Here is a 26,198-nt window from a genome sequence, read left to right on the forward strand (position 1 = left end):
ACAAAATAGTAGAGTTTATGTCAACTTTAATGCCTTTATCAACAAGAATTGCATGGGGCAAAGATGTCTTTCCTAGCAACAGGAGTGTTTATTAATGGCTTATTGCAGCAGGACATCGAGCCTTGTATTCCAAAAGTTCTGCAATTAACTATGAAGAAAAACATGGCATGATGCTATCACAAAAAAACTTCTCAAAAAGGTTTCATTTGATACAATTGTCTTGATAAATTATATATGGTCACACAATTCTGTTCGCTTTGAAGGCTGTCATATTTTGTGGCAAGTCAATGCAATTGAAAGTGATGTTTGCCATTTTGGGAATAATTTGGGCAAGTTCAAGAGTAATGGAATAAAAAGAACAAAAGTTATTAAAAAAAGTTGCCCAAACTCGCCCTCCAGTCTTATGGGTACTTCCATATACGGCCATCTCACAATTATAGCCAGGAGGGATATAAATTATTTTAATTTTTCTGTAACACTTAACCTTTTACCGTCCGAACAAAGTCTATCAATTCCATAACTTCATTTGTAAGGAAATGTTGGTTCAAAGCTTTACATAGACCATGCACATTAAAAATGACCAATATTTTCTGAAAATTCTTGGAACTCCCATAGAAAGTCATAAATAGTCAAAATTAACTCTGTGTGAATTATGGTGCTGTCCTATCTTGTTAACATTTCCTTACCCACACTAAAGGATTGGAAATAGTAGATACAATAACTTTCCATGTTTGGTTCCATGATAAAAATAGGCCCCGGTAGATCACAAACTTACCTTAGTGGGTTTAAGGGACTGGAAACAAATGAGAAGCATCTCAGACATGTAACTGGTAAAATAACATTCAATTACCGTTCAATGACCAGGAATTGCAAATCATACTAAACCAGTTAGGGTGAAATAGGCAGGAATAGGCTATATTTGCTAAGTTGTTGCTTTCTCTGTTTACCCAGGGTCTACTTGTGCTGTTTGTGATAGCTGGCTATAATAGCGCACAAACATACCAGTATATGCTTATCAAGACCAGACAATATTTGTTTATCATAGCTGTTAAAATTTTTCTTAGGTATATAAAAGTAAACACGAAACATGGTGAACCCATTTTACTATAGACGTTTTGTCAAGTCAGCACCCTCATGCTTGAAATCACACGCACAAAAAATTTGGGAAAATACTCAGTAGAGTAAAAATCAAAAAAAATATTTAGAGTTAGTGTATACCGACCAAATTAGATGAACATCTTAATTCCGTGATTTTACCTTTTCGGTAACTTTCTCCTTTCATTGGCATTAATGGATAAGCTATGACATGATATCCTGAGCCTTGGATGTCTAGGATGTACCATGTTACCATTTTCACCAGCACCAAAACTTGTGCACTTCACAGAACAGGTAGCCTAAACATTGCTAGGGTAGAACATAGATGAGAAAATTTTTGCACGGAGGGGGTATAACATTTGATTATGAAACTAGACAGGCTGAAAAATATTTTATTACTTGGTTATTAACCTCACCAAGTTTTCCTAATGTCACACCTGTTTTTTGAGCATTAGAAAGAGGTATGCTGATGTTTGAAGCACAGCTACTAGCCCCCGAGAGAAGTCGCCAAGTATTGCAACCATACACCTTATGCCGATTTCAAAGCGTTCGGTAAAATATACACTTGCGAACTGCGCGGCCTGGGCCCTAGATAGTTTTGGTAGGTAAACAAATGAAATGGTGGGCAAGCTAGTGCATGTCGCATGCTAATTTTTCCTTTATTCTTTGAATTTGAAATTGTATTTTACATTATCTTAACATGTCAAGACATTGTCTGTTAGTGGTTGCTCTAATGGTGATTACAAACTTAACAAATGGAAAAAATCTCACTCTTGTATGAATCAATCATGTGAACGTGATCCCCCTTTCAGGTAAAGTAATAACTATTAGGTAGCTAAGTTTATAAATTATAGTCGTGTCGCTTGTTCATGTAAACATAAACTATGTTTTTACATATGTAGGTTGTTTCCATTTCCAACCGAGAAAAAGGAAAAAGAATCGAGGGGAAAATGGTTACAGCTAATTAATTGATTGGACAGTGCCACTAACAACTGCTGGGTTCTAGGCAAACAGTCAAGAGTTTGTTCGGATCATTTCATTGATGGATACCCAACAAAGGAAAACCCCTTTCCATCTAAAAGATTGGGATACCAATCAGCAGGAAAAGTTAAAAACTTAGTTGGCAGTAAAAGACGTGTTTTAACGAAACAGGCTCTTCCACCCAAAATATCAAAGGGAAGGAAAGCTATTGATGCTGCATCGTCATCATCACAACACATCGTAGCTGCTAATGATATACAAGCATCTGAATTGCCATTAGTAAATGATAGTGAACTGCCCATTGATAATTATGATGATGCAGCCACTGTAAATGATATTTTGATGGAGGAAAATGCATATCAATCTTCAGCATACGATGATACATCTCTTGCAGCATTTACTTCCTATTCAATTTTTACATTTTTGTTATGTTAGTGAGCATTGCAAAATTTAGTTTAAGTATTTTGTTTTATCATCACTGTGCTAAATATAACAATCACAAAGATATTATAATAAAAACTTTGGTTAAAAGTAATCAACAGTTGGCAAGTAAAGTGAAATACTTAAACAACAAAATCAAAAAAACAAAACAAAAAAAAACAAAAACATTTCATATCATTGGAAGAAAAATGACTATCAACCTTACTCATCATATTGATGACCTTATTATAATATGTGCTGCCCTAACAAACTTACAACTTCCAATATATAAAACATTTAAGTGTGTGTATTATTGTATAGGTTATATACTTGTGATGTTTCGGCACCATTCACAATTCCATTGATCGAAATTGCTAGGGTCTACCCCACAAGGAATTTCTGCACAGTGAAGTGATACCAAAGTGGGCATTTATCACACCCTACACTAAAATCTTCATATTTCGTTGGTTTTGTAGATAGCGGTTTTTGACATACTCCACACAGATAAATTTCGATCTTTGGATTCTTTGTTGTTTTATTATTTTTTGTTTTCTGGATCTTGACTGGAGGTGTGTCTACAATAGGTGGTTTTTGTTGAGATTTTCTGACCGATTTTTGTTTGTTTTCGTTGTTTGTTCTATTTTTATTTAGCTGATTCTTAATTTGACCATAAAACAATTTGGGCATAAAATGTTTGACCAAAAACAATCAAGTTCTATTTGCATTCCCTCCCATAATTTTTGATTAAAAAATATTCTTTCTAAATGATAGCCAGCTGTTGTATACACCAAAAAATCACAGTAGTTTCTACCTGATACAGCTAATTGCCCTTGCACCTGAAAATAGTAACTGAAGTCTGTTTTTAATGTTGTTATCTTTTCATTCTTATCGCTAAGAGTTTGTTCCAAGTAGGGTAAATTACATGTTGGTTGGTCTCCTTTGATCGAATAAGGTGATTTGACTTCTAACAAACCTTTTCCACAACAGTCGCATTTTTAAAACTCTTTAACAAATGTATACCTTGCTGCTAAATCATCAATTCCACCCTCAGTAATCTTTCCCCGGATGTGTAAAAAGGTTTTCAGAGCGTTGACACTCCACATTATAAATTTTTCAAATGACATTTTGTTAAGTATGTTATTATTTTCATCCATGGTAAAAACAAGTGTTGCCCCAGAGATATTTGTTTACAATTCCCAACGCACGCGTCGCCCGTGGGGTTTAAATTGCAGAATATACATAAACAAGACTGAATATTTAATTTGCTCCCATATGTTCTGGCATTTATATCATTAGTTCTTATAAACATAGATGGCAGCGAAGCTTAAGAGCGCAATCGGTTTCAAGTTTGTTTTGATTTGTTTATATAAGAAGGATTTATTTTGAGTAAGATATTACAAACTAATAGCTTTAATTCTATTTTTTCTTTAAATACCCTTTTAATGATATAATATATATCAATTCCCTTCATAAACGGGACAAAACTGTACATACAGCTATTTACGGTTTTAGTTTGTTTACCTACCAAAACCGCCATTTTGAAAATTAAAATGCGCGCGCATTACTTTTTCGAAATCGGCACAAGGTGTATTCTTAGCTAATCATAAAATGGATTTTAGAAATAATATAAGTTGATCTCACATTGGAAAAATACATCACAGAATTATGGGGTAAATAACGAAATAGGATGTTTTATTAGTAGATTTCTTTTTCGCCCGACTCTGCACACAATAAACCCCCACCCTTGTTCAATGGCATTTTTGCAAAGTTGCTTCTCTAGAGATAGCTGATATAGTCAAAACCATGAAGTTATGTGGCGAATTTATGTGATTCAGGGATCAGATTCCCCAATCCAGGCATTAGATGCCCCAAACCAGAGGGATAATTGGGTTATCGTGGCAAAGGCAAATACACGTCTCAGCCACTATTTATAGCTATTCTATGTACAATAACATAATTAGTGTGTACATAACATTAAGCTTTCAATTGGAATGCAATTGAAACAGTAGGACAGTGGATAGAAAACAGTATCTAGCTACCTTTCGCTTCTTTCCTGGCTGCAGCTGCTTCGAAGTGTTTATTTACAACGGTCTCGCTTACACAGCCCAAACAAATTACAGTTTGTTTAGAGATTTTGGTAGAATTAAGTCTAGCGCCCCCTGGCCCAGTAGCTATTGTCTCCAACGAATCGGGGCATCGCTTTTAAATTGACGCTTCATGAATGTCAGTCGCGAGATCTTTTTTGCGATTTTTGCGACTTATAAGCAATTTCTACGCAACGATATAAGTATGCATGGTTTAGGGGGCGATAGCTCTGTCGGTAAGAGCGGATGGGCTCCATTAAAAGACCGTTTTCTATTTAAATAAATAAATTATATCAAAGGTTTCTGTAGGTTAGGTTAGGTATAGGTATATTTCGCCGTAAATGTTACAGGTTAAAATATCTTGTAATATATACAAAAATGGCCGGAGCAAAAAGAAGGCACAAATTGCCTTATCACTAAGCCCCGTGGTTAAGCAAAAGGAAGAGAGAGTTAAAATAATACTTAATATAATAAAGCAATATTCTAATATATATATTCCATAAAAAGATTAGTTGAATTTACAAAGGTCTATGTGAGAGTGTGCATCTAAAAATATTTACAAATGTCTATAAGATCAGTCGTTATTAATTTTGTTTTTACATTTTTCTTGAAAATATTAAGTGTTGAGATTGTTTTAATATCATCAGATAAAAATTTATTCCATAGGTATGGTCCCCTATGTCTAATTGAAAACGTGCAAGATTTTAATAAAATCTTTGGCACTTGATAATTATTTTTTGAAAATCTAGTATCATATTTATGTTGTATTAAACTAAATTGGTTAGTAAACAATTTTGGTGTTATGTTTTGTCTTATCTTGTACATGAAAAGTAAAACTTCGTGCATATTTAATTGATAAATGTTCAAAGCCCTAATTTGAAGGAAATAAGTGTTGTGTTGGTGCATATCTGTCTAAACCAAAAATTATGCGACAAGCATGTTTTTGTTTATTATACAACTTTTTTAATTTATTTACATTACTTGCCCATGAGATATTACAAAACGTTAAGTAGCTGTGTATAAAAGAAAAATATAGGTTCTTTAAGCAATGGGAATTTAAGTATCGTTTGGCCTTATATAATATCCCTGAGTTTTAGTAGATTTTATTTTCAAGGGTTTGTAGATGTTAATGATTCGTCTAAAAGTACACCAAGAAATTTTATTGTTTCTTCTCTCCTTATGTTTACGGTATTAATTTTAAAAGATGGTATATTAAGAGTGGTATATTATCAGTTTTGTAACGGTTATAGAATAACACATATTTAGTTTTACTTATATTTAGTGAGAGTTTATTTGCTTTAAACCATTCGTTTATATGCGCAAGTTCTTGGTTAGCTGTTTTAAATAAATCGACAATGTTAGTATGGGAGTAAAAAAGATTAGTATTAGGAAGTAAGTTGTACACGTGCTATTTACGAACTGAAGGTCAGGGCATCATTAAGTTGAATATCGCAGAAGTCGCCGGTGACATGCTTGGAAAATGCTTGTCACAGGCACAGTTCAATGCAAAGAAAAACTGTACAGGAGACTCAATTGTTAGAGTCTTCGCAAAACATCTCTTCTCACAAAACCAAGGGCAGGACTGACTTATTGCCTGCTAATACGATATACAATTTTTTCGATTATTATTACTAAACACATTTGATTTTTCTTTCCCCTTTTAAAAATATTTTTTAAACTTTATTGAACATGTTTTTTTATTTGGTATTACATCACGAGGACATTCGTCCGAAAGCTGCATTAAGGTACAGGACACCTACCCTCTCCCATGTTCTGGTTATATTTAACTTGCATGGGTGCGCACTCTTCTCGCAGTATTCTCTACTGTGACGATGAAGGTCGGACTGACTTGTGGCATGGTTCCAAATGGTCCTCCGTCTTTCGTTGGAGTCTCAATGTAATGCACCAGCCGGGCATAAGAGTCTCAGCATGAAGGAAAGGGGCCGACTTTAAGGTTCTCTATACCTTACGTTCTTCATAATAACACCCTTCATTTAAATTTCACAACAGAATTACGTCGGCAATTTTTTTGCTGACGCAACTACGGTATCTCTGTATTTTAAGTCGGCAATGCCGAATACCGACGCTAATTTTAAGGGCTGATGAATCATTGATACTAATTATCAACCAATAAAATTGTGATTACCAACCTTGTCCCCAGCGCTGTATTGATTTTTACGGCAAACCGTATAGCCTACGTTCACAAACGTAGAGTTAGGTCTATAACATAGGCTGAAGCTATCGTTCACTCGATTTATTTTAAAATAGCTGAGTGGGTAAAGATGGTGGTAGGCTCGTGATTTTAAAACATTCAAATGTTACGAATGTGATCGCATGTACGTCAAACCCAAGCAGTTTAATCGTTTTGAAGGATCGCAAATTTGCTGAAGAAAAACATACTACTTAGAGCTTATATTTACTTAACTTACTAGTCTTTTTGTCTTTGCATTTTATATTTTTTTGTGATAGGAATTTGGGATCCCATACCGGTAAATCGGTAGCAAAACCTCTCTGGATACGTCGGTGGTATATAATCTTTGGAGGTAGGGTTGTATTCTGTTGACATTCTTTTCTTTCGAGTTACATTATCAGAGAAATAAAAAGTCGGGGGGAAATTTTGTCGGGTATAAAAAAACAGGTTAAAGTACTAGTCGGGTAAAAAATAATCTCGGCGAAATTTTGGTCGGGGAAAAATTAATCACTTGGAAAAATATAGTCACTTTTCCCAGACTTTTTTCCCCGATAAGGTATACCGCAATTCGGAAGATCTTTCTCCGATACTCGGGCCAACATCATTGATTTCCGCCAGCGAAGGCGGAATCTTTAAAATCGCCTAAGGAGATAGATAGATAGAGACAGGGCAGCTAGGCTGGACGCTGCTACATTTTTGTGTCCAGGCTAAAGCCTCAAAAAATTTCTGTTTTCTTGCAAGCCAATGAAGATGCTTCATTTTAATCTTTGCCAATTTGATGACCAATCTGAACAGAGTTTGTGTACTCTTCGTATGGCCAGAACATTCTGTGTACGGCCATGAATAAAAGTGGTCGTTGTAGTTTTATTGATGTAGCTGGGGAGCTAAACACTCTTCTTTAAATTCGTGTGTTTTATTAGGTAAAAATTATTTTATATATAATTGAGAGAAGTGTGCTGCCTAGCTAGCTATCGAGCTAGCTAGCTAACTACATAAATTAGTGTTTTGATTAAACTGCATATTTTTCTTAAAAGCCAACAACCAAAAACCTTTATCCTGCTTTGTGTAATATTTTCATGGCTCTGGACACCCAACTGTTCTTATGGGAAAAGGGGGCTACTTCTATCAGATAAAAAGATATATATTCGCACAGAATTTTATTGTTACTTATTGTTACTTGCACCGAACAGTCAGGGTGAACTGATGATTAGCCTGTAACAGAATATATAGTTAGCCGATGCAGGATTATTAGACGCTATGCTTAGTACAAAAATCAAAGCTTCCAAATCTTTTCCATGTTTTTTCTTGAAATTGGAATAGTGTTGTTGTTTAATAATACGACATACAGCTAAATGCAGTAAAATTAACTTTTTTGCACAATGGTTTCTTGTTCCTTTTTTTGGTTTTAATTGAAGCACAACTTTTTTGGGTCTATATTTATATAGATGGCTATGGGAAAATTGATAACGAAGAAAATAACTCCAGTGTCGCAATATGCTTCCAAAATTTTATATGACAAGCCCTTCTTGTAGGGATATATAGGTTTATATATTTTGCTGACGTTAACAAATGTTTTATTAGGACTTTGTATACCGGTTGTCTTCATCATATAGATCGTGAGACGCTATTCAAGAAGATGTATGGGTTCCTGTATCTTTGACAAACTGTTGCAGAGATATTGAGGCTTAAATGTTTTTTGATGACGTCATCAACTCGTCCATTCAGAAACGGATTCAGGGACCCAAGTTTTGTAAACTTACCCAATTCGGTTCCAGCGTGTCCGTAGTTACCTGCGCAGTGAAAAATGACTGACAGACACACAGTCGTTGCATTATTATATAGATTTTAGTACATTAGACATAAAAAGGTGGCTTATGAAAATTTGGCCACATCGCTGAAAATAAAAAGGGGGAGAATAGGTATATTTTTGCGTTTTTAAACGTATACATAAATTAAAAAAATACACATACTACACCAAATTCGTAAAAATATTTGTGCACTCGCGCACTTTTTGGGATTTATGTACCAGAACGAGGTAGCGACGTTTAATATGCCATGCAATACTCTCCAAGTTGAAAACATTAGATCAAATTTAATACAAAAGTATCTGGGATGTAGATCAGAGAATTTGTGATATCTGTGTCTCTTTTTACTGTTCGTTATTTTCTTCAAAGTTGTGTTTACGCCATGCTGAAAATAAACGTAACAACTTTTAAGCTTACAATAACATCCCTTAAACTGATATATTTTTGCGCGAATTAAGTTTTGCGAGCTCTATTTTCAATCAAATTTTGCGTGATTTTTTTTTTGCGAACTAGGAGTTTGGAAGAATAGGAGCTTGCTTGAGACAGACACTATCACAGTGGCTACTTTACATGAGATTCTACGAGATTCCAAAAGCAACGGCCACGATGGTAATACAAAATTTAGACAAATAAAAATATATATCCAAATTTAATTTGACGTGCTATCTGTTATAGCTCCAGGATTTTTTCGTGAAATTAAATTTGGTGGAAATTTGGCTAAAATAAAATTTATTCCACACGATTCATACCCTTAAGCTTGTGTCCACTTGGTAAAACATGTTAGCGTTTTTCACTCCAGTTGGCAGACGTAAAACATTACCTACGCTACTTATTCTTTAAAGTAAAATAAGATCCAATACCTGTCAATCAAAGCCGCTCTCATGGTGGTAGTAATGGCGGATTGTTGAGAATCACCTAATTTAAATATACTTTCAATCACTGATAATTCTGTACTTGTCGTATCCAGTCCACAAAATGCGCACCAATCATTTACGACCATTCCTCCACCAATCACCTCACTGCCACGATTGACTGTACCAGCCTAAGAAAAGTGATCATTATGTTATCAAAAAGCCAAAAGGAAGTCTCTGAGGGTATAACGGTACATCAAAGAGCGATTTAACGTTTTATTTCATTTTAGTAACCTTATTTTGGTAATACTAATATTGAAAACAGGTGAAGTTTAACAATATGTTATATTCTGTACAGTTCAGCTGAGGTTAGACATTTCTCGTTTTGGATACAAAATTGGCACAATGAGCAAAATAGGTACACTAAATAGTGGCGTGATCAATTTTTTGGTAACCACTGTCCTTTTTGGTCCAAAATTCTTTTATGTAGTATGTCCGGCACTATTTTTTTGCCACAAAATATGCACGACTTAAAATTCGATCTCAGTAACATTTTCTTTGATATTGGCTATAATTATGTAGCTTAGTTACAAATGTGTTCAAGTGATTTTTTGTGTGATTGCTTTTGATTGAAAATAACTTCACGTCGATTTTGACTTGTTTTCTCCTTGTAAATAAGGATGCTTTTGATAATAACTTACTACAAGTGGAATTTGCAACAGCGAGGATAATTCGTCTTGATTTTCAATAGAAGTCTTGGGATGAACCTTAAACATCAAAATCATAACACTAGCACTTTCTTAGCATTTTCTTACCAAACAGATATTTGAACATTTATACAAGATACAGGCAATACGGCACAAACGACAGATATGATTAGTTAAGGAAATTTGCTCTTAGATGAGAAAAAACACAACAAAAGCTTGTTGTTTTAATCGAAGTAAATAAAGATAATTTATCACAAAAATACAAAAAATAACTCCTAATCGTTTGAGAAATGACCTTTTTCGCCTACCATGCCTACCACCATCCATCTTGGTATTTGTACAAATTTGTTTTTATGTAAACAACATATATATTTATCTCAAGTGCAAATGTAAAAGGATTATTTATATGGTTGAATATCCCCACCTCTCTAGCAAACTGGTCTTGTGTCATTGATTTGAACACTTAATCCCCCAGCAGGAACAAATAAGTAAACACGGCAACACTCACTTACCAAGCCTCCCTGATTACTTATGCTGCAGTAAGATCCAACTAATGAATTGTCTGCTACCGTTTGTCGATACACTTCAACTCCTAATATGTCTGTTAAAATTTCTTCAGTTTCCTAAAATACACATGCAAAAATTTAATGAAACTAATCAATACTGCAACAAAGATTAATCAAAAGTACAGATAAAGATATTTATATAAATTCTTAATTATTTAAAAATGAGGTTCATGATTTATAATAAATCGTTCAATTGTTAACAAGACACAAGCTCCATTGACAATGCACAAATGTTACTTTACGTCTCAGGTTGAGCCTCTCTTCGCGTCTTTTAGGGTATTAATTATATTTGTGCTATAGAACATGATCACATGAGGAAATTTTTTAAAATGGTAACTAATGGTGAGGTGTGCATGTACGCAAATAAACCATGATGAACAAAAGAAACATTTTTCAATCCCTATTTGCCTACTTAAATTAGTTAATTAAATAGTTAAGCATGTGATCAGATGACATAGAACCAGGTCCAGTGGGGGTTAACAAGCCCAGTGCTATTTGAAAATGTTTTGAGATGGAGAAAATAAGGCAATTAAAGAACCTTTGTGAGGTATCACATTAAAAAAAATTAACATGCTATTAATTGGAGGTCAATGTAGTTCAATATGCAGCTGAATTTTAGCATGTATGTAAATGCCGCACTCTCTAGCACCTCACACTTTTTTCAAATTACAAACCTTAAAAAATAAGAAGCAACCCTCAATATAATTTTGCAAATGTTGGCATTATGAAGTTATAAAGTCTAGCGAAAATTTAGAAACAAATATGGAGAAACCTTGCAATATGAGCGATTGTAATTTTATTACTTTTTTGTCCCTGGAAGTGGTAGAAATATACACATTCTTCTACCAAAAAATTTTTAGCCATTTTTACAGACACTATGGAAGTAATATCAATTAGAATTTTAATCTGTTGCTATTTTATGCTCTGTTGTGACACATTTACCATGCATGTTAAAAAATTTAGTGCTCAATATTAAGTTCCTGATTCTCTTCTAAAACAAAGCTTTCAAATCTTTCATGTTTTACTGTCTGCTTAAAACTTGCATCGCTAGCTATATGCCATACCCTGTCAAGATCTGGATGAACAAGTGCTACATAGTCGTTACATGCAACAACATTTCCAAGTGCTGACAATCTTTCTTCGACACGCTGTAATTTCACATCATCAGGCAACGAATTACGAATGTGTTGTAGTTCCTGAAACACAAAGTAGGCACTTCTTAAATAAGAGTTTATGTTCCCTGATTAGTATATACTTTCAATACTAGATTAAGCCCATCCTACCAATAAGCTCCTTTTTTAGATAAGTAGATTAAAAGATTTTGCCAAATAAAATAATAAGCGCCGCCCTCCTAAGTCCATCATCAAAATGCAGCATATATTAGAAACACAAAAAAAGACTAAACAACGATTTTAATTCTGTTTTTTTATTGGTAAATTCTTCCACTTCATTTCTAAATGTGAATATCTTTCTTTTACATCAATTCCTCGTGCAGGAATTTAGAATTTTTTTTTATTTATCGCAAAACATTTAAACTTGGCTGAAACAACAAGTCCAATTCTCTTTTTCTCTTTCCCACTACATTCGCTATAATTAAATTAGAATGATCTGCTTGAAGATATTGGTTGATCAATTTTAATAACTCGATTGGTATGTGTCTAACAAGAAGCTCTTGTTAATTTTTACCATCTGCATCTCCAGGTGTGTTCTAATTGTCTTTTTTGTGCTTGAATGTTTGTACTCCGAAATATTTAAAAGCAGAAATATCAAAATTTGTAATAAGCGCCACCCTTTTATTAGTGCCGCCCTCTATTAAGCGCCGCATCTAAAAACATTTAATAAGCGGCCCAGCACTTATTTGAGGAAATACGGTAAGCCTAAAACCCATGTGGATTCGCTTTAGTTAACTATCACACACTTATTTTTTATGTCAGTGAACTGTCCTAGCTACTACTGCAGGGGTTCCCACTCATTTTGCAAGTAACATTTTCAGGATATTTAGGAGAATTTAAGAGGATTTTAGCTGCTTTTTTAGGAGATATTTTCAATAAAAGAAAAGACAGAAAAATTTAGGAGATTTTAAGAAATTTGAATTAGTGACAAGGGTAATATAAGTCATTCCATAAAAAAAACCATTATACAAATAGAGTTTCATAAATAGTTGTTCTCTAAAAAAATTAAGGAGATTTTTAGAGTATTTGCAAAAACTCAGGAAATTTTAGGATATTTCAGGATTATTTAGGAGGATTTAATTTTTTTTAGGATTTTTTAGGACTTTTAGGAGGCGTGGGAACCCTGTACTGACAACAATTCAGAACTTTTCCTCTAAGTTAAAAAAACATTCACAAGTTTCCCGATTCATAACTTTCTGTTATATTTTCCCTTTAATTAAACAATGTGTTATTGCACTATTGAAAACATTCTAAAATAATAGACGTATACAAACCTTTCCAATAATCCTTCACCCTTAATTTTTTTATCAAGTGGTTGATTTACATCAAAAGAAAAGGATATACCTGATCCGTTGTTGTATTAGGCAAAAGTAAACCTTTCCTGTTCCCTAAATAGATAAAAATGTTTATTTACTAATTTTATGTTTTCTTTACATTCTCCATCTTTGATGAAGCAAAAATGTTTTCTCTGTCTTTGTAATGTTTTTTATTTTTCAAATTTAACACCTTGACAATCAAAAATGTTTCTTGCTTCCTAGCTAATCTCGTTTTATAGAAAAATTAGCTTTTAATGACTTGAAGATTGGCATTACATGCAATGTGCATGTGTACCATTCTAATAAACTATAAAATGATTATCAAATTTTGCTGAAATCTAATAAACTATACAGAACACACACAACACAAAAATATGTAGCAGGTTATTTATTTGAACGCTAAAGGAGTGTATTACATATATGACCTGGAACTTTTAATGTTTTTAAATGGCATGTGAGTTTGAATTATTTATCTATATGTGAATAACAAAAAACTGAATGCAAACATACCGACAGTCAGTCTTCCAACAATGGGCGTGTCAGCCACAGATGCATGAAACACGGGAATTACATCAGCAAGTTCTCCTTCAAACACACTGTTAGTGAACAGAAAACAAATACTATAGCTGTATCAGTAATCATGGAAAGTCTAGGTACAGTCTCAAACCAGTGTGTGAAAAAAGTTGGTTCGAAGGTAAATTTTTAAAAGAAACTTGACTTTTTACTTTGCAATGCACCTTATAAATTTGCAAATAGCAAGATTCTTCTTTAGAGTTAAGAAGCTTTTATCTATTTTGACATTTTGTGCAATATATATTATTTCATGTACAATGACAGACCATTATGTTCATTGCTGTTGTGGCAAAACAAAAATATTTACCTGTAAAAGTTTTCTGAGCCATTAACTCCCACCATGCAATATGTATTTGTTAATTTTGCATAGACACCAATTTCATTGCTATTTTCATACCTCGCTCTTACTGCCATCACTGAATCTATATAGTATATAATATCTAAAATAAAAAAAAATGTGTATACATTCCAATTTTCTTATCTCCTGATATGCGTATAGAATTCAAAGTGACAGAAAAAAAATTCAACATATAAACAGTTTCCGGAAGAGTATTTAGAAAAAATTAGTATATATAATATATAGATATTATATACTAATATAATATATAGATATAGATATATAATAATAGATATATAGATATATAATATATAGATATTATATACTAATTTTGTCACTGTAGATTTGCAGACTAGGTTATGAGAAATTAGAAATAATTGGATAGTTACGTGCTATTCGGTTTAATGATTCACTTAGTTCAGCATTAAGCGCAACTGCTATGATGTTATTGCTTATTGCAACCTTTAGAAATCCTGTCTGAGATTTTGCAATGGAACATACGAAGAAAAATTATACAGTTAAAAACTTCAAAGTAATTAAAAGGACCTGAAAAGGAAATAAAGCCTTGCCAAACATTAATATACTCTGTTTTGAAGTTCGAATAGGTGGCCATCAATGTATATATTTTGATTCAAGAGATTCACAGACAGTTATTGCTCAAGGTGATTATGAAGGCTATACATAGAGTGCCACGTAAAGTTATTTGGTGGGCTATGAGAAAATTAGGTGTGGATGAGTGGCTGGTTACGATGGTACAGTCTATGTACAGCAATACTAGAAGTCATGTCAGGATTAACGATTCACTTAGTGATGAATTTAGTGTAAACCTGGGTGTACATCAGGGTTCTGTACTTAGTCCTTTGTTGTTTGTTCTAGTCTTAGAAGCGCTGTCGATGGAGGTTGTCCATGGGAGTTATTGTATGCAGATGATTTAGTTCTTATAGCAGAGTCGATGGAAGAATTAGGTTTGAGAAGTGGAAGAAAAGACTAGAAGAGAAAGGGCTAAGGGTGAACACAGCAAAGTCTAAAGTCATGAATAGTAGCATTGCAGCCAAGCGTGACCTTGTATAGTTGGAAAGTGGCCTTGTGGAGTTTGCAGGAAAGGAGTTGGTAGTAACTCAATTTTTTGTCAGACTTGCAAGCATTGGGTACATAAGAAGTGCAGTAGTATTGGTGGAAGGTTAAGAGCTGACATTCAGTTTGTATGCAAGCGTTGCAAAGGTGTGATTATAGAGAATGAAGTATTTCCAGCTTTAATGATGTACAAGAGTGGCTCGTTAGAGATAGTTGAGAACTTCTGTTACTTAGGTGATATGTTGGGCAGTGAAGGGGTGTTGGAAGAAGTGTTACTTGCAGGATAGGTTCTGCTTGGAAAAAGTTCAGAGAGTTACTTCCTTTGTTGACTAGCCTTGTCAATTGAGGCAAAAGGTAGGTTGTATGAGGCCTGTGTAAGAAGTGTTATGTTGTACGGTAGTGAGACATGGGCAGTAAAGCAGGAAGATCTTGACCGTTTAGAAAGGAATGATATGAGAATGGTATGCCAGTCTGAGAGACAGAAAGAGTTCAGATGAGCTAAGAAACAGGCTAAGTATCCATAAAATTAAAGATGTTATCCAGAGAAGAAGATTGAATTGGCTGGGGCACTTGGAAAGAATGGAGGAGGATAATTAGGTAAGAAAGTGTAGAGACTTGATAATTCCTGGGGCAAAGGCCAGAGGCAGTTCGAGAAAGACTTGGCAGGAGGTCATAAGGACAGACTTGACAGAGGAAGTTGAGTTTAGATCTAACACAGTCTAGATCAGATTGGAAGAAGGTCAATAATATACCCCGTCCAACCCATGCTAGAATGGAAAACGGACGTTAAGCCGTGAATGACGATGATGATGATAGATATCAGGACATGAAAATTGTACAGCTGCCACACACAACAAATTTGCTACAGCTTCTAGACGTGGCTTGTTCTGCTGGAGCAAAAAAGGCAATAAAAAACATCAATTTGTAAATTTAGTTGCTGAAGTTTGACACATCTGTCTTTTACCTAGGAGTTTGTCCTGTAAATAAAAGAAAGTATCCAATATTAATCTGAGTACATTGCAAAAGTAACACATGTGGAATGATGCTGGCAGACTGAAATAGATGTTGTGAATCAAATGCCTCACAAATCACCAAGAAATCTTCAAGAAAACCCGTAATTGACGCTAATGTAATCACTCATAGGTACACCAAGTTTGTCTGGCTCCATTGCACTCATAACATCTGCAACAACTTCATTACCAAATCTATGTGCACTATTGCTTCGAAAATAGAAGAATGTCCTGCAATAACTCCGAAAGGTAAATGTTGGGCCTTGGTCTTTGGTATGCAATAACTTAAAAAGCACACTAGTCCCCACACCATTCCAAATAAGAGGTTTGGGGAGCTAATATGGCCTAAAATTAAAAAACCAATGAAGCACAAGAGCGGATGGACTTAAAATCTAGAGTTGTCACTGATGACGAATATGTAAAGAGATTAAGGAGAAAAAACCTGGCAAACAAAAAAAAAATGTCAACCACAGCTATACAAAAAAGGAAAGCAACATAAGCCCTGAGATTTTTAGATATCCATAAAGAAGAAATGGCCAAGACGACAACAGATAGAAAACAATGATGATGGTTAAGACGAAAGTGCTAAAAAACTATGTCTTTAAAAAATAGAAGTTTCTATCACAATAGAAATTTTTAAAAAGTCTTATTTCTTTTGTGAAAGTTTTATTTTTGTGTTAATATAAACTGCATTCTACTACACAACAAGAGACTGTTAGCTCACCTTAAATGCAGTGTAGTAAAATATAGTAGACTGTGTAGCAAATGAACCAGTGCAGTCCTCACACCTTCGCAAGTGGGAAGCACATAACGTGTTAAGATTAAGACAAAAGTTTTGCCATTGGCCCGGTTTATTGTTTACACAATTTGCAGACTTTCCGACTTGAATTTTGTCTTAGTAGTAACCAATCAGGTTTTCTTACAATGGGCCTATACTAAAGTGTGGGCCAGCTAGCTATACTATTCACAAAAGTATGTTGAAAATATTAATAATTTTGTAGGTGAATAACATACCTGCCTGCCAAACTTATACTACGCAACACACTTATACATCACACAACACATTGTGTAACATAGATAAATGAATATCATTTGTCAACAGTCCTTGAAAAATACTCTTCAGTTCGGTTAAACTTATATATATATATATACTACTACTGTGTTAGATAAATAAAAATCGTTTGTCAACAGTCCTTTAAAAATGCTGCTTAGTTCAGTCTAACTTAGATGTGATTATACATAGCAGATATAAATTGAAAGAAAAGAAAGACTATCACCAATAGCTTGAGATCTGGACTGGAGTTAGACTGGGGGAAGTGGTTTGCTACTATATTAACGCTGGAAAGAACGCTGGAAAGAACGCTGGAAAAACTCGAAAACACTCCTCTTCACATCACAAGTAGTCAGGTAATTCTTTCTTTTTTTTTAAACAGATATTTTAATATCGTATTATATATACACACAAACAGAGTCAGAATTTTACACATTATTTCACCATTAAACTTCTCTATACATACCGCATGATAAGGAAAACTCTAATAACAAGTGCCGGGTCGGAGGTTCATAAAAAACAATATTTTGGACGAGTTTTCGCGAGTTGTTCCGAATATCTAAACAAACTATGCCCGTACGGCTTGAATACCCACGCGGAATGGAATAAAACACTTTCTCGTTCGTTTTTGTTTTTTTTTCTTATGAGATAAGATAAATTTACAACAAACACTTTTACACATTTTGCAATACCAATTCTTGTTGGTTGGACTTCTTAAAAACGCTGTTTGGTATGTTTTCACACATTCCGTGAAACCATTTTTTGCACTTGTCACACTGCGCCATCCTTTCATTTCCAAAAATACCACAACACACGGTTAGCATATGGTTGTTGATAATTTTGTCCATTTCACGCAACGTCAACAATTCTTTTTCACTCAGTAACTGGCCCGGGACAACGTCAGTTTTTCCTGTTTTCTGGGGTGAGGTCAAATTAATGACAGGTGGAGATTGAGGCGGAGTTACACAGTATTACAATCTATCACATTGTCGATGAACTCCTCTACAATAAGAAATTTTGATCGATCTATGATAAACGTAACTTTGTTGTGCTTATGTACATGTGGTTTGTGATGTCACGTCGTGTAGGAAAAAATGTTCTGTTTGTTGGTGAAGGAACCATTTTATCACAAAACAACTTGTTTTGAACATATATCTTTATGTGTCTTTCCATCTCTTTTACTTGCCTTATTCCTTGACCATCGAGTTCGTGAATTTTCGTTATTATTCTTGAATCGATTTGTTGACTGATACCACCGCGCTGAAACGATTTCAAGTTTAATATAATTGCAACAGCGTCCTTAGTGTATTTATACGTTACATTATATTATATTGACAATACCTCCCCTTACAAATGGTCTGCGTGGCAATCTAATATTTTTATCCAAATTTCTCTGTTGGTCTTCACTTGGGATTTATTAGCTGCCCATTCATTTTTCAACTTTTTGGCGCAGTTTTTCTTCCATTCAGTTAACTTGTCTATCTAAATAAACAATAAAATAATATTAGGACGGTGTTATCCTATAGCATTTACGGGTAATCTTGAATGGAAAAATATTATTTCACCTTGTAATCTGGAAAGGAAACAATATCTCGAAGGATAATTTTCGCTCTAGCTTATTTTCTTTTCTTTCTTTCTTGTGAGAAGCGTTCCTATCAGTACCATAGGCTTTTTGTTCCAACAACTATAAACGGTATCCCGTCGAACATTATTTGAGAAATGGAAGATTTTTTGTCTTCAAACAAAATGCATTTTCCTTTTAATTCAAAAATTTATTTGGATAACTTATTTCCACGCTTAAATTAAAATTTAATTTAAATCACATTTTATGTAGCTATATTCTATTAAATATTTAGTCAAAACTTACTGTCTGCACCGAAAGCTACATCCTTAAAGTATTATTGAAGATATTATTTCGGTTTGTCTGTTCAGTATTCATGTTATGTTATTGAATTTCCGCGCCCGAAGGCGTAGGAAATTCTTTAAAACCGTCGTTTTTTTCTTTTGGAGCATTTTTTGAGAAAAAATCGACCCTGGGATTACATGTTCTCCGTCACAGATGTAAACTTCGCACCCAAGCTCCCCAACTACTGGGAACTCATCTAAATGATGTTTAAGGACAAAATTAGTATTTGTTTTCAACAAAATTTGGCACAGTTAACAAAAAAGTATGCTGAACATAATGGTGACATAATAATTTTGATTTTTTGCCACCTTAAATGTCATTTTAGGACAAAATTGGTCCAAAAATTAAAACTACTTCATTTTCAACAAAAATTGGCAAAGTTAACAAAAAAAGTATGGTGAACATAATGGTGACATCGAAATTTTGATTTTTGTCACCTAAATGCCATTTTAGGCCAAAATTGATCCAAAAATTAAAACCGTTTTATTTTCGGCTAAATCTGGCACAGTTAACAAATAAAGTATGCTGAAAATGATGATGGTGCAAAAGTTTGATTTTTGTCACCTAAATGTCATTTTAGGCCAAAATTTAACCAAAAATTAAAACTGCTTTATTTTCGACAAAAATTTGCACAGTTAATAAAAAAAGTATGCTGAAAATGATGGTCACAGCAAAATTTTGATTTTTTGTCAACTAAATGCCGTTTAAGACCATAAACGTTTCAATCGCAAGACTTACCATGAATGTTAGGCTGTATTTTTTGTTAGCAATTTATTTTAAAATGTGAGTTTATTATGACACGTTTCGTTTTGTTTGCGTTTGTTGTAAGATATAATGTCACTTGTGTGCTTTATCTTCAGAGGTTCATGCACCAAACCTCCTCAAATGTTTAGCACAATAACACAACGAATTAGCTGGTTTTCATCAAATATTTTGGTAGCGAGCGGAAATTCTTAGAGCCCCCAGGGCTTCTTGTTCATCCTTAAAGTAGTTAGAATACGATGTTCCGGTTTCTATTTCATGTTGCTGAATTATTTCTTGAGCTTCTCGTAAGGAGTCGACACATTCTGTCTAACTTTCTAAAGCAGTATAGTTTCATTGATTAGAAGAAATGTCTACGACGGTATAACATACACGTTTTTGTAAAGACAATGAAATGATGTTAAAACGTCATTAAGAAAACCTTGTTCTAAGTTTGTGACCAAATCGTAGCTAATGCAAACAAGTAAAAGTTGTTAGCAAAATAATATTTTTTCTTTGCGCTTTTTCTACAATCTCTGGGTTTTTTCCACTTCCATGTCAGATTTACTTTTATGTTTTTGCTCCACTATTATTTTAACAAAAGGATTATTGCAATTAAAACATCATGAATAATTAATTTATTGTATAGATTTACCAAGTTTTCTTTTACGAGATTGCGCATGATTTTTTTGTATTTTTAAAATTTCATCTCTATAATAAATAAATAAAATGCGCGCTATTATAGCTACTGTAGAAGAATTTTAATAATGTATAAACACAAAAATAAAAAATATATTTCTTTACATCGCATCAGATTTAAAGAACGAATCATCTTCTTCGTCACTTGAAAATAGTCATTCTCCATCATATTCTACAACACGAGTATATCAAAAATGACTATTTTTCACGATAAACAGAGATAAAAATAAAATAAAAAAAACAGTGAATTCACCTATTTTTAAAATCGGTTGAATCAATCTTTGCTTGGTCTTTTTCCATGATAATAGATCATAGATTAAAAATTATAACGCAACCAAGAGAAACCGAATCTCGTGTGCGCAGTTTTCGCGCGTCTCATGAATCATCGAGACAAGAATGACCTCCATATGTCAGCTACTCGAATTTCTTAAGTTAGTCGCCGAGCAAAATAGGCCCTCCAACCTGGCACTTGTTATTAGAGTTTTCCGCATGATAAGCAGTATTGCAACCATCATGAATTTAAACTACGCAGTTGCAACACATCCCTTGCTACTCGGGCCCCAATAATATTTTGATGATCGCGCGCCGCGCGCACATTATCATTACGTTTCTTTCAACCCTGACACACCTCCGCGTATCGATCGCGGGGGGATAGAATGTGCTACACAACATCCTCTCATCTTCATATAAAAAACACTACAGGCCCTGGGTTCGAGGTTGAACATCCTGTCTCTACATAGGATACTCTGAACTTGATGGCTAACCGTTGAACCGTTGTTTTTTGAATATTTGGTTTTTCTCGTCAAAGTTTATGCCTTTAGAAATTATAAATCACTAGCAAAACACGAAGGTTTTTTCACGCGAAGTCATAGATCATTTTTGGGAACACGAAAGTTTTTTTTACAATAGATTAATTTCTTAGGTTTTGGACATTTGAGAAAGTTTATTTACGAACCTTATTGTGAATTTGTGGAACTGTCTGCCTCCCTTAAAGTAACACAACGAATTGCTGAAATATTATACAAGAAGCCCAGGGGCTTGAATATTTCCGCCATTAGCTATATACAAATTTTTCTGACATTGACGGGCTTATTATTCCTCTGAAGGAACGCGTGTCTGTGGGTAAAGTCGCAAACAAAGAGTAAATAAGTAATTAAGTAGCCAATGGAAAGTTTTGACATCCTTGGGGATTCCATCCTAACGCCTGGCTCTTCCTCCCTTGTGACTGTAACTATGTTATATTACCGCTAGGATATCTATAGTATTGCTCTAACTTGCTGGCCTGCCACACAGGCCGATTAGCGATCAGTAGATGGCACCAAATGAGCTGACAACACTACATTTAAAGTGCGCCGAAGTGAGGACTCGAACTTAAAACCTGATTAAAAGCGAATGCTGTACCGGTGAGCAAATTGATATCTCGTTGTTCAGACCGATAAGAACTCCTTTCTTTTATTAAATTATCCCAACCCCCAACCAAACAGAAATTTCGAAAATCACGATTAACTCAGTGAGGATACATACCTTAAACTCAGGGACTTAGAAATAGTTTGAGTTTTTTTAACTGTGCTGATTAAAAACTCGCCAAAGGATGGCATACTTAGCGTGCCGTTATTGCTTATGGGTTCTATTAATTATATTATGGTGCGCATGTGCAAGAAAAGTTTTGCGCCTTGATGAGACAAGTGAATAACAAGCAAGGCCTAATAAATGAAAATGTAATAATCGAGTTTACAATTTAGCCGTGGATATTTATTAATCTTTAAACTTTAAACTTTTAATAACACAAAGAGAAAATTATCATCATCAAACGCTTAAGCTACGTAAAGATATACGTAGTTCTCTGAGAGTTTGTCTAGTCTTTTTTGTATATCTTTATATGGATATTGGAGGCTCAAAACTGGTATAAAAAAGTTGTTCAAACTTTTTAGATGACTAGCTTAGCTAGTAGTCAGCTAGCTAGCTATAAACCTTTTAAATATTTCCGCAGGAAGAACAAACCTTTTCTCAGCAAGCTCCCGCTTTTTTAAGGCCACGCAGTTGTTGGAGCCAGAAGGGCTTATCGATAGCTATAGCTATAGATGTTTGTAGCTGCCATTTCTGTAATTTTCTCATGGTATTGAACTGAATATTTACCCACAGTAACAGTAAAAACTTGAAAGACTTCATAAATATTCTGAAAAATTGATGGAAATTGCCCAGAAACCCCTAAATGTAACCAGCTAGTAATAGTTTTTACTTAAATTACATATAGCTTACACTAAAATTACAAAATACTTAGGGTCTTATCATCATTCTCATCATTCTCGGCTTAACATCCGTTTTCCATGCTAGCACGGGTTGGATAGGGTATATTAATGGCCCTCTTCCAATCTGATCTAGACTGTGTTAGATCTAAACTCAACTTCCGCTGTATCAATTCTGTCCTTATAACCTCCTGCCAAGTCTTTCTTGGTCTGCCTCTGGGCTTTGCCCCAGGAACTATCAAGTCTCTACACTTTCTTACCCAATTATCCTGCTCCATTCTTCCCAAGTGCTCCAGCCAATTCAATCTTCTTATCTGGATAACATCTTTAATTCTACAGATACTTAGCCTGCTTCTTAGCTCATCTGAACTCTTTCTGTCTCTCAGACTGGCATTACACATCCACCTAACCATTCTCATATCATTCCTTTCTAAACGGTCAAAATCTTCCTGCTTCACTGCCCATCATGTCTCACTACCGTACAACATAACGCTTCTTACACAGGTCTTATACAACCTACCTTTTACCTCAATAACACTATGCAAATGAAAAGACGGTGTTGCCGTTAAATTATTTAAATTTTTTGCAACAATAGTTGTCGTTCAAAACCATCCAAAAGTAAAGTTCTTTACACAAAGTTAAATGTTATCGTGCATAGAGTTATATATATATAAAGTTTTCTTTTGTCTGCCGTCAGGTAAATTTTAAAGTTGTGGCAAATTTTTTTACCAACCTTGTGAATGCACATAACAATCTCTACACTGGAGTTCAGATTTGGTCTGTTTACACAGGATTTTACACCAACAGTGAAATTTAAGTTCTGTCAGAATGACGCTCCAAAAGCTCAGTCCACAGTTGGCTGTGAACAGTGCCAACAAAACAAAAACGAATGTCTCTAATTTTCTAGTTAGCTACTTCATAATAGTCCATAGTCTATAGTTTTGATCAGCAAAGGAAAATGGAGCCAGCCAGCTAGCCAGTTAGCTCCGAAGTTTTATCTAGCTATCTAGCTTAACAATCTATTGATAAATCATAGTCATAAGATTTATGACCATGGATCAAACTACGAAATTTACAACAAGTAGTATTGAGTTCTGTTTATTGTTTTCCAAAAAATGATAATTTTCAAGAACTAGGGTAAATAAATGACCTAGCCTGGACACCAAGCCTTACGCGTCCAGGCTCTGGGCTGACTCTGCGTACTTTCAGGGGAAAAAAGTGTGTTGTGCCATCTGGTTGCGCAGAAGAAAGTTTATCGCTTTTTCGGTTTTGGCAAAGGTTTATTTCGGCAAACAAGATTCATTTTTACGAACCGCAAAAGTTTCCTTCTCGCAAAATAATTAAAATTTTCCTAGCCGCAAATGTTTTTTTTCCACCAAAAAAGAACAAAAAATTCTCCTATTAGCTGTTATAAAAAATAAATCCTTCAACTTTGCTTCCCCGACTAACATTTAAAAGTCTTTTTTTGAAGCAGGTCATTAATTCCAATTTCAATAACTTATTGGGAATTAAAAAAATAAATATCACTAATTACAAAAAGGTAAAATTGCGAAAATTTATTTGGAATAGGTTTGAATACTCCCTGTCTCTTGCAAAACGAAACAACGAGAATTTTTTAAAACCTTGTATTGCTTTTAAACATCAAAATGAAGGATACAACAACAAAAATGCGTTCAATAAAATATAAGTTTAACAAAATATACATTCTTCAATTCCGTTTACGCTTTCATTACGTACCACATCACTTAAACTGTTTAGGTGGAATCGTTTATATTCGCATGACATGACAGCTAAGGGGATATTTTTTTAAATATCATAGACGTAGAAGACCCCAAAGGCTCTTCTAAAATATTTCAAAATATCATGGGCATAGAAGAGCTCTGGGGACAACGTTGATCGCCTGAGGAACATAGCTACATAAGAGGAAAAAGGTGTTTGTATTAGAAAGTTTTGCGGTTCAGTTAGATCGCAAAAATTTATGCATTTGAAGGAATAAACTTTCTGCGGTTTGTGAATATGATTTTATTTCTGCGGTAAAAAAACCTTTGCGCTGGGAAAATAGTTTTCTTGGTTTCCTGATTCAAACAACTTTCTTGAAATTATGTATTGTAAAAGGAGTAAAATAAAAAACGAATAGCTTTCTAAATACCATGACGTTTTTAATCCTAAACTAAAATAGTTTCGCATTTACAATGTCTACCCAAAAAGGTCTACTGCAGGAAATAGCATCAGGTATCCAAGGAAACACGATTCAGGCCACGATGACGAGAAAGACTGCTGAGAAAATTCAGACTCAAAGATCGGAGGCTTTTAAATTGATAGATAAGAGCTATAAGAAATAACACTTCCATGCATGAAATGTGCAAAAAGAATTCGAAAATTCGTGCATTGCAGCATCAACGACAATGCAAAGTTATAATGCAAAAAAGAGTGGGACAGCCGCCGCTTAGTGAGATGTAATTACATGACATTATTATCCCTCAGGCCCAGGTGAATAAAAAAATTTTATTAATTGGAGTGAGAAAAAAGGCAGTGATTGTTACTTTGGGGAAGGAATCTGTCTAAGGTTCCTAACGAAGTGGCAGGAAACTATATCAGAAAAATAACGAGACTATTGAACGCATGGATAGAAAACAGCCCATAGAGAGTAACAACAATAAAGGCGATTCGTATTACGCAAGCTTTACTACTGCAGAAACCCTCCAAAAATGTGAAAGCTCTTGAAAGAAGATTTGAATTATGTCAAAAAAGGTTAAATAGTCTTTATTGAATCATAATCTCGGCTTCCACAATTGTCAGAAAGATAAAATTTAAGAGCAATCTCAAAAAGATTTAAGCCTCAGACGATTGCAAACAAAAAATTTCGTGGGTGCAAAATATACGATATAATAGTGAGAAGAAATTTGGATAAAACATGGTTGGATGAAACACAATGAAAACTATGAGAATCGAATACACTAACTCGTATTAGATTGAGTAAAATATGCAGTGGATTTTGCGTAAAACGAGACACAAAAACTAAGTTGAAACAAACCTAAGTTAAAACATTTTGTGCGAATTGGCACCCATTAAATATGTAGGACTCGAAAAAAGTTGTGTCAAAGTTGTAAACAAACAATTAAAAGTTGAGTGGTTTTAAAAATCATCAATGCTGCAAGAAACATATTCAGTTGCAGAATTACCATGACATCCATGGAAATGCGAACTGAGAGATGATCTAAAAGTTGTGCAACTGCCAGATGAACCTGTTCTGAAGGTTAGCTTAGAAAAAAATGACGCCTATGTTTTCGCTTTGGCAAAGAGTCTCCAAGAAAAATAATTTATAAAGGAAACCTTATCTCCACATAAATATATAGTCTTAAGTGTTTAATGG

The 26,198-nt window shown here is 34.2% G+C and overlaps 2 protein-coding genes across 2 annotated transcripts in view; both read right to left on the minus strand.

Annotated features, from left to right (window-relative positions):
• Positions 1-22,128, minus strand: part of LOC130613756 (uncharacterized) — a 31,680-nt gene extending 9,552 nt beyond the window's left edge. Inside the window, exon 1 of the mRNA XM_057435093.1 lies at positions 22,104-22,128. The gene's annotated coding sequence lies outside the window, so the exon portion shown is untranslated. The remainder of the gene's footprint in view (positions 1-22,103) is intronic.
• Positions 9,406-10,461, minus strand: LOC130613412 (eukaryotic translation initiation factor 6-like). The gene is made up of 4 exons (XM_057434760.1): positions 10,443-10,461; positions 10,243-10,322; positions 10,129-10,194; positions 9,406-9,618 (listed from the first exon to the last, which is right to left on the minus strand). Exons 1-4 carry the CDS (start codon positions 10,459-10,461, stop codon positions 9,406-9,408), a joined length of 378 nt encoding a protein of 125 aa, XP_057290743.1.
• Positions 22,129-26,198: the final 4,070 nt, after the last annotated feature.

Source organism: Hydractinia symbiolongicarpus, chromosome 11 (genome assembly GCF_029227915.1).
Source record: "Hydractinia symbiolongicarpus strain clone_291-10 chromosome 11, HSymV2.1, whole genome shotgun sequence".
Classification (NCBI taxonomy): domain Eukaryota; kingdom Metazoa; phylum Cnidaria; class Hydrozoa; order Anthoathecata; family Hydractiniidae; genus Hydractinia; species Hydractinia symbiolongicarpus.

Bases quoted from the DNA above. Each gene is read 5' to 3' on its own strand.
- LOC130613412 (XM_057434760.1), bottom strand. The intron at 10,195-10,242 runs GTAAGAAAATGC...TTGATGTTTAAG, and splicing joins AATGTTCAAATATCTGTTTG to GTTCATCCCAAGACTTCTAT. The intron at 9,619-10,128 runs GTAAGTTATTAT...CACTTTTCTTAG, and splicing joins TGTTGCAAATTCCACTTGTA to GCTGGTACAGTCAATCGTGG.